Source organism: Pan paniscus, chromosome 6, assembly GCF_029289425.2.
Source record: "Pan paniscus chromosome 6, NHGRI_mPanPan1-v2.0_pri, whole genome shotgun sequence".
NCBI lineage: Eukaryota > Metazoa > Chordata > Mammalia > Primates > Hominidae > Pan > Pan paniscus.
Genome location: NC_073255.2, coordinates 116,240,294 through 116,249,597, shown reverse-complemented (window position 1 = coordinate 116,249,597; position 9,304 = coordinate 116,240,294). Strand labels below are relative to the sequence as shown.

Sequence of the window (9,304 nt, the reverse complement as noted above, 5' to 3'; positions counted from 1 at the left end):
GTCCCCAAAACGCAGGGCTTGAAGGAAGCCCTCATGGAGGAAGTGGGCCTCGGGGTCCCCGGGGCTAGCACCACGCGAGGCAAACAAGGGCTCCAGGACCACAGTCTAAACACCCCCAGGCTGCCCTTGCCCTAGCAAAACAGCAAAGCGAGCAGCCCACTCCACACCGGTCCCCACTCCAGGGTCTCGGGCCCTACGTCGCCGGAGCTCTGGGAGAGCCGCGAGGGGGCGCACCGTGGCCTCGCTGCCCTGTCCGCCACAGGTGGGGTGACCCCGCCCACTCGGGGGGGCCCGCTTCCATCTGGCCACGCCCATTCCAGCTGCCTGGCCCCGCCTCCTCCCCGCCCACCCCGGCCGGGCCCCGCTCACCAGGCCGCCTCAGGTGGGTACGCCACGCCCCTCCGGCCCCGCGGCCCCGCCCCCGTCTGCCCCGCCCGCCTCAGGTGGGGCCGCCTGGCCCGCCCAGCTTCCTCTGGCGGCGTCCGGCCGCTTCTCCTCTGCTCCTCGCAGAAGGCCAGGGCGGCGCCGCCGCAAGTTTGACATTTTGGCAGCGGAGACGCGCGCGGGCACTCTCGGGCCGACGGCTGCGGCGGCGGCCGACCCTCCAGAGCCCCTTAGTCGCGCCCCGGCGCTCCCGCTGCCCGGAGTCCGGCGGCCACGAGGCCCAGCCGCGTCCTCCCGCGCTTGCTCGCCCGGCGGCCGCAGCCATGTCCCGGGGGCCCGAGGAGGTGAACCGGCTCACGGAGAGCACCTACCGGGTAAGCCCAGGGCCCGGAGCTCAGGGAGGTCAGGGCTTTCCACCTCGGGGGTCAGAAGGGGACTTTACGCGGGAAGGTACTTTCCCTCCCCCCAGCTCCCCTCCCCCCTGTCCTTCCACCTCGCCCGGTCTCTCCCACTCCTCCCCTGGCCCTCCACAGCCCCTCTTCTTCCTCCCCTGGCCCTCTCCTTCCTCCCAGTCCCTCCCCATCCCCTCCCCCCTACTTTTCCTCCTCCTTCCCTCCCCTCCTCCCTGTTCTTCTTCCCTCTCTTTCCCGCCCCGCTGTACCTCTCCCTCTGCCCCTCCGCTCCCCGTTCACTCTCCCTCCTCCCCTGCCCCTCGTCACTGTCCCTCCCCTCCTCCTGGTTCTTCCTTCTCCCCCGTGTCTCCCCCCCTCCCCCCCAGTCCATCCACCTCCCCCCTCCCTCCCCCTCCTTCCTCCCTCCCCTCCCCCTCCCCCTCCCCTCCCCCTCCCCTCCCCCTCCCCTCCCCTCCCCCTCTCCTCCCCCTCCCCCTCTCCTCCCCCTCCCCCTTCCCCCTCTCCCTCCCCCTCCTCTTGGTTCTTCCTCCTTCCCCGTGTGTCTCCCCCTCCTCTCCTGGCCCTTCTCCGCCTCCCCTGTCCCTTCTCCTCCCCGTCCCTTCTCCTCCCCGTCCCTTCTCCTCTTCCCTGACCCTCAGAGCTCTGGAGACCGCCCCCCATCCCCTGACCAGCTACACATTTTACAACTAGTGCACTTAAGTTGGGGAGGGGTCTGTTGTGCGTCGGTGGGGCCCACGTCCTCCTCCCAACTTCTTGGAATCAGTGACCCGCGCTGTCCTGGCTGCCGGGCTTAAGCCCTCCGGGACCAAAGACACAAGCCAAAGACACAAGCTCGAGTTTCCTCTAAGAAAAGAAAGCGCCCAAGAATGTGGGGGTGAAACTCCCCTGTAATTAGGATCGCCAGGTGAGCCGAGCTCTGGGCGTTCTCCAGGGAAACGCCCTCCTCCTTAGACCCTTCCTCTCCCAGCTTTCAGTTGAACTTGGCTTTTATATATGGGTTATTTGGTGAGGTTCTTGAAGTCAAAGAACAACCGAGGTTTTAATGAAATTGACCTAACCTTAAGGAATGCGTTGATAGCCGGTCTCTTAACTTGCATGTATTAGGAGAGAATTTTTCCAGACACAGACAGAGACTTAGGATTAGTGGCCTGTTTAGTTTACATACTTACAAATGAATTCCAGGTGAGATAAGATATCTGTTAATCATCTGCTATTAATAGAACACAAAACAACTTTTGTTTTAATTCAGCCTAGGCGCTTCGAACCCTTGAAACTTTAACGTTCTCTAAGTTCATGTATAGGCATGTTTAAGGTTATAAATAAATGGTTGGTCGGTTGGTTGGTTGGTGTGTTTTATCTTTTTTCTGTCCCTGGTGCTTGAATCAGGAAGTTTAGTCATTTTGATAGACTTTTTTAAACCTAAAATTTTAGTTTCTGGGTTTTCAAGGTCTGAATTCCTAAAATCGGAGGAGTCTATTAACTTTTGTTGAATGAAAGTAAGAGAAGAACATGAACATTTTTGTTATGTATTGAAATCCAAGAGATCCGTTCCGTTTATCTTAACACACAAAGTGTATACTGTCACATATAAATTATGCCTTACAGGTAGGGAGAGTAGAAACAGTTGACACAGCGTTTCTGATGCTCAGTCACTGTGACCAAAAACTCTTCTATTCGTGTGTTGCCTTCATAGACGGCGATCTTTAGAAATTTGGGAAATTCGAAATTTGGGAAATTCCTACATTTGTATTGAGATTGCTACTATTTAAATGACCCGGAAGACGTTGCTGCATGAGGTGTGGGGTACTGACCAAGTGTGTAAATAAAACTTTCTTTCTGCCAGACTCAGACCTGGAAAGTAAGTAGTGGCTGCTCTGTTGACTGTCAGTGAAGGAAAAACTGTGTAATTGAGGAAGGCAGGCCATTGCAAATTTGAGGCAGAGTCTGATGTCCACTGGGGTGCAAAAATACAGAACACCACTGCCTTCCGCCCTTCCTCCAAGAACAGCCCTGTGTATCTTCCCATTCTGAGCTGCGATTGCAACTTGAGACCAGCAGTCAGGTGTTCTGAGTTAAACCCTGCTTTTTTTCTCCCGCTTCCTGACGTAGACTTTTAGTAATAACTCCTTAGAGGGACCGTACCAAGGCGAATTGCAGCGTCACAAATGCCAACCACTTGGGCATGTCTTATTACCCAAAGAACGGAAACAGCAGGGAAAAAGTGTGGATTTCATCATTTTGGTTATACGTATTTGTAGACGTAAGGCACTGTAAATGGAGATCAAAGACCAGTACCTGATAGTTTTCCATTGCCAGGTGTCTGAAAGCAAACTGGAAAGCTCACTAAATGTTTGTTCATTTTAATTACTATTTCCTTGTTAGTGTTTTGGGACCTTTTTTTTTTTTTTAATGTCCAGGTGGTAGGATATTTATAGCATCAGACTACAAGTTTATGTAATCTATGAAATAGTGAAGGCTGCTAGCCCATGCTTTGGCTTTGGCAGTGCAAAGTGAAATTTTAATTCAGGAGTCTGAAAAACCTTTTCCCGCCCCTGTATTGGGTTCTTCCCCCTATCCCGCCCTGCCCCATGATGTTCAAGCTGAAAACAGTTTAAGCTTAATATGGCAAAAATCTGGCAGTGTTGATGAATCTAGTGCTTTTAAGAAGAGATGTCCTCTATATTACCTAACCATCTACCATATTTTACTAATAGAAATGCAACACAACCAGGTGTGTTTACAAAAGCCACCTGCAAATGATTTTTTAATGACTTGCTAGTATGGGTTTTAGTTTTTTTGTTTTTAAATACTCAGGTTTCTCCAATTATGAAATAAAGGAATACTTTAGAGAAAAGGAGGAATTATAAAGTAGCATGATCCTCTGTAGCCAGTATCAAATATCCTTAAATATATGCTGTGTACACAGTTGCTGAAATGTCTAAAATGTATACGTAGGCAAATGATTACGGGAAATCCATGCTAACTCCCAGGAGGATGTGTGTATTTTACTACTTCATAAACAAATGATGTTATAAGCCCCAAAATGTCCAGTAATGTTGCTGTTACTAATTAGAGTTCAGCCAAAAATCCCTCCCCCCTCCACACTTTATAGCATGCCCATAATTTGCCCTCAAAAGCTTGCTGTGATTTTGCATGGTTTTCTGATGAGTATATGCTCTCATAGTAGAAGTAGTTGTTCAAAACCCTTAATTAAGAGTAGCCACAGCCTTCCTAGAACTGTTAAAGACTTAGGAAGTAGGGCCCGGCGCGGTGGCTCACACCTGTAATCCCAGCACTTTGGGAGGCCAAGGTGGGCAGGCAGATCATGAGGTCAGGAGATCGAGACCATCCTGGCCAACATGGTGAAACCCTGTCTCTACTGAAAATACAAAAATTAGTTGGGCGTGGTGGCGCGTGCCTGTAGTCCCAGCTACTCGGGAGGCTGAGGCAGGATAATCGCTTGAACCAGGGAGTTAGAGGTTGCAGTGAGCCAAGATGGCGCCACTGCACTCCAGCCTGGGCGACAGAGCGAGACTCCATCTCAAAAAAAAAAAAAAAAAAAAAAAAGGCTTAAGAAGTGGAGGAAGAACGGGTGTGGCAGCATCCAGGGATGTCCTACCTACAGGAATCTTGCTAACAGAGTCAAAGGGGAGATGTCACAGAAGCCTGTCAGTGTCACCTCAAGGAAGCATGCTCAGACTCTCAGATTGCAGACGCCTCCATCCATCTCCCAGCCCCACCTTAGACTACATTACCTTCCCCCATAACACTACCTTAGAATAGGCTATGTGATGTATTTATTTCTTATGTTTCTTTCCCTCTCTTCCCACCCCAACTAGAATGTGAGCTCTACAAGGCAATGAGCTTTGTTTTTGTTTTTGTATTCCAAGCACTTAAAACAGTTCCTGGCACATAGTAGGCATGCATATTTGTTGAATGAATGGACATTTATCCATTTAATGTGTGAAGCACCTGTCCTTTGCTAGGCTCCTGGCGCCCTCCGATGATACTTTTCATAGAGTGCTTAATTCTAAGTAAACATCAGCCCTCCAGGTGAATGTGGATTGTGTTGGCTTAACTATTTTTATTTATTTATTTTTGAGACAGGGTCTTGCTTTGTTGCTCAGGCTGGAGTGCAGTGGTGCAATCGCAGCTCTCTGCAACCTCCACCTCCCACTTTCGAGCAATTCTCCCACCTCAGCCTCCCGAGTAGCTGGGACTACAGCCGCCACGCCTGGCAAATTTTTGCATTTTTTGATAGAAGCAGGGTTTCACCATGTTGGCCAGGCTAGTTGTTAACCAGATTGAGAAACTGAGTCCTAGAGTCTCTTAGTGACCGGCTGCCACATCCCACTTACCATGCCTTTGTTTGTATGGTAATTTAGTTTCCAGTGACCAAAGATGCACAAACCAAATACATTTTCATAATGTGGCGATCTAAGGTGTCACTGGAATTTTCTGTCATTCTGTTAATTCATCATCATTGGCATGTTTTGAACAAACTCTCTTAATATGAGGCTAGGAGCGGTGGCTCATGCCGGTAATCCCAGCACTTTGGGGGGTCAAGATAGGTGGATTGCTTGAGCCCAGGAGTTCGAGGCCAGCCTGGGTAATGTAGTGAGACCCTACCTCTACAAAGATACAAAAATTAGCCAGGTGTGGTGGTACGTGCCTGGGGTCCCAGCTCCTCAGTAGGCTGAGGTGGGAGGATCACTTGAGGCCAGGAGGCAGAGGTTGCAGTACTGAAATGGTGCCACTGTACTCCAGCCTGGGCAACAGAGTGAGACCCCATCTCAAGAAAAAATGATTATTTTTTGACTAAAAACTGTGTGGAATGTTGAAGAAAATAAAAATCCAATTTGTTTTAATTCCATGCACATTAGGTTTCCCTTGGAGGTCTGTGCAAGACAAGAATTAATACCCAAAACTGAAATAGTGTCACAAATGTAAATCAAAAGCTACAGGCGTATAGCTGGGACCACATGCACCACCATGCCCGGCTAATTTTTTATTTTTGGTAGAGATGGTGTCTTGCTGTGTTGCCCAGGCTGGTCACGCACTCCTGAGCTCAAGTAATCTGCCTGCCTCGGCTTCCCAAAGTGCTGGGATTACAGGCCTGTATTCAAAGCTGTAATAATTCCAACTTAATATTCCAGCTTAAAAATAAGTTATAAAAGCTGCATAAAATTTAGTTTAACTTATCTGCTGACACATGCAAATATATTTTAAAATTTGTTTTTAAAACTTTTTATTGAATAGCAATATACATAAAGTTGTGCTTAAGTATACATAGCTCACTAAATTGTCACAAACTGAACACACCTGTGTAAACACCACCCAGATCAAGAAGCAAACCATGGCCACTCCCTGAAGTCCCCCTCGTGCCACCTCCCAGTCGCTGCACCCCTCCAAGGGTAGCCCCTCTCCTAACTTTTTTTTTTTTTTTTTTTTGAGATGGAGTCTTGCTCTGTCGCCCAGGCTGGGGTGCAGTGGCTCAGTCTTGGCTCACTGCAACCTCCACCTCCCAGGTTCAAGCGATTCTCCTCCCTCAGACTCCTGAGTAGTTGGGATTACAGGCTTATGCCACCATGCCCGGCTAATTTTTGTATTTTTTAGTAGAGATCGGGTTTCACCATGTTGGTCAGGCTGGTCTCGAACTCCTGACCTTGTGATCCACCCGCCTCGGCCTCCCAAAGTTCTGGGCTTACAGGCATGAGCCACCACACCTGGCTGGGATTATTTTCTTTCTTTGGTTTTGTTTTGTTTTGTTTTGTTTTTTTGAGACGGAGTCTTGCTCTGTCACCCAGGCTCAAGTGCAGTGGTGTGATCTCGGCTCATTACAAACCTTGCCTCCCGGGTTCAACCGATTCTCCTGTCTCAGCCTCCCGAGTAGCTGGGGTTACAGATGCCTGCCACCATGCTGGCTAATTTTTGTATTTTTAGTGGAGGCAGGGTTTCACCATGTTGGCCAGGCTGGTCTCGAACTCCCGACCTCAGGTGATCCGCCTGCCTCGGCTTCCCAAAGTGCTGGGATTGCAGGCGTGAGCCACTGTGCCCAGCTGGGATTATTTTCAGACTATTCCAAGATATTATGAGTCGTGCTTTATGAATGTTCTGGCTCACGTCTGATGGCCATAGGCCCTCATTTCTCTTGGATAGAGACACAGGAGCAGACTGGCTGAGTATTAGACATTCAAATATTTTGCTTTAGGAGAAACTGCTGATTGATGTTCCACAGTGACGCACCAGTTGCCATTCCACCAGCAGAGTATGAGAGTTCCAGTTGTTCTTCATCCTTGCCAGCTGCTGCTATTTCCCATCCTTTTAATTTTTGCCATTCCTGTGGGTATGTGCAAAAAAAAAATTTTTAAGTAAACACAAACAAAATTGTTCCAGGCCTGCTGGTGATCTGCCGTTTCTCTGTAGGGTGTCTGTAACCTTGGCAGGGAGCCCTGTGGGAAATCCTTCATGTCAGAAGACAAACCAAGACCTAGGAAATTCTGGTCTGAGAGAGGCCATACAGTTGTGGTAGTCACTAGAGGAAGACATAAACTGAAGTTCATTAGACTCTAAAACTATCATAACTGCATGCATGAAAGGGATTTTTTGTTTGTTTGTTTTGTGTGTGGGTTTTTTTTGTTTGTTTTTGAGACGGAGTCTCCCTGTCGCCCAGGCTGGAGTGCAGTGGCGAGATCTCGGCTCACTGCAAGCTCCGCCTCCTGGGTTCACGCCATTCTCCTGTCTCAGCCTCCCGAGTAGCTGGGACTACAGGCGCCCGCCACCACGCCCGGCTAATTTTTTGTATTTTTAGTAGAGATGGGGTTTCACCATGTTAGCCAGGATGGTCTCCATCTCCTGACCTCATGATCTGTCTGCCCACCTTGGCCTCCCAAAGTGCTGGGATTACAGGCGTGAGCCACCGCGCCTGGCCTAATTTTTATATTTTTAGTAGAGACGGGGTTTCACCATGTTGGTCAGGCTGGTCTCTAACTCCCGACTTCAGGTGATCCGCCCGCCTCGGCCTCCCAAAGTGCTGGGATTACAGGCGTGAGCCCCTCACTGCGCCTGGCCCAAAGTAGGTACATTTTCAAGAAAAGTTACATAAACCGGGCGCGGTGGCTCACGTCTGTAATCCCAGCACTTTGGGAGGCCGAGGCGGGCGGATCGCGAAGTCAGGAGATCAAGACCACAGTGAAACCCCGTCTCTACTAAAAATACAAAAAATTATCCAGGCGCGGTGGCAGGAGGCTATAGTCCCAGCTACTCGGGAGGCTGAGGCGGGAGAATGGCGTGAACCCAGGAGGCGGAGCTTGCAGTGAGCTGAGATCATGCCACTGCACTCCAGCCTGGGCGACAGAGGGAGACTCCGTCTCAAAAAAAAATAAATAGAAAAGTTACATAAAAAGAAAAGGTATTTTCATTAATATTTAATTAACAAGAAAATGCAGTTAACCATAACTTTGCACCCCACTCCGAGCTCCAGTTTAAATAGGGTTCATCTGTGCTTTCAACATCCCTTATGTAATAAAACCCTTTCATGGCCGGGTGCAGTGGCTCACACCTGTAATCCCAGCACTGTGGGAGGCCGAGGAGGATGAATCACCTGAGGTCAGGAGTTTGAGACCAGCCTAGCCAACATGGCGAAACCCCATCTCTACCAAAAATACAAAAATTACATATATATATAAACACACATATATATATGTATATATATGTGTACATATATGTATATATGTGTGTGTATATGTACACATATGTATATATGTACAAGTATATATGTATATATGTGTGTATATATGTATATATACACAAAAATTACAAAAAATACAAAAATTACACATATATATCTATATATATAAATAAAAATCAGCTGGGCGTGGTGGCAGGTGCCTGTAATTCCAGCTACTCGGGATGCTGAGGCAGGAGAATTGCCTGAACCTGGGAGGCAGAGGTTGCAGTGAGCTGAGACTGCACCACTGTACTCCAGCCTGGGTGGCAGCAAGAATCTGTCTCAAAAAGAACAAGAAGTGTAAATAAGTGTGCCCAGAATCCTGCAAACCAGAGATAACACTAACTCTTGCTGTCGCTTTTTCTGATACTTTTCCGTACATATTCCTATGTCAGTTTTCTGTGCTCTATCATTTTGATGACTGCACAGGACTCCATTTTTCATCATAATTTATTGATCAGCCCCTGTGGTTGGACATAGATCATTGCCAGTACTTTGCTATTACACCGCAGCCATGGGCATGGTTGCAGTCAAAGCTTTGCACAGATCCGTAAGCAGATCCATGATGTTTTCCTTAAGCCACATTCCCAGAAGGGAGCTCTGGGTCAAAGGGCAGGTACATTTTAAAGCCTGTTTGCTCCACATTGCAAAATGCCCTCCAGAAAGCATGCACCAAATGATGCTGTCGTCTGCATGGTGTGAGAGTGCACCTTTCCCTGAACTCTAGCCAGTTAGGTAGACTTCTTTTTTGAAACGGAGGTTCACTCTTGTTCGCCCA

The 9,304-nt window shown here is 48.7% G+C and overlaps 1 protein-coding gene across 1 annotated transcript in view; it reads left to right on the top strand.

The window, feature by feature from the left end:
- The first annotated feature begins 338 nt into the window (after positions 1 to 338).
- BAIAP2L1 (BAR/IMD domain containing adaptor protein 2 like 1) overlaps positions 339 to 9,304 on the top strand; it is a 111,314-nt gene continuing 102,348 nt past the window's right edge. The window contains exon 1 of the mRNA XM_055114731.2: positions 339 to 758. Within this exon, the coding sequence (XP_054970706.1) occupies positions 708 to 758 (51 nt within the window). The 5' untranslated portion in view covers positions 339 to 707. The remainder of the gene's footprint in view (positions 759 to 9,304) is intronic.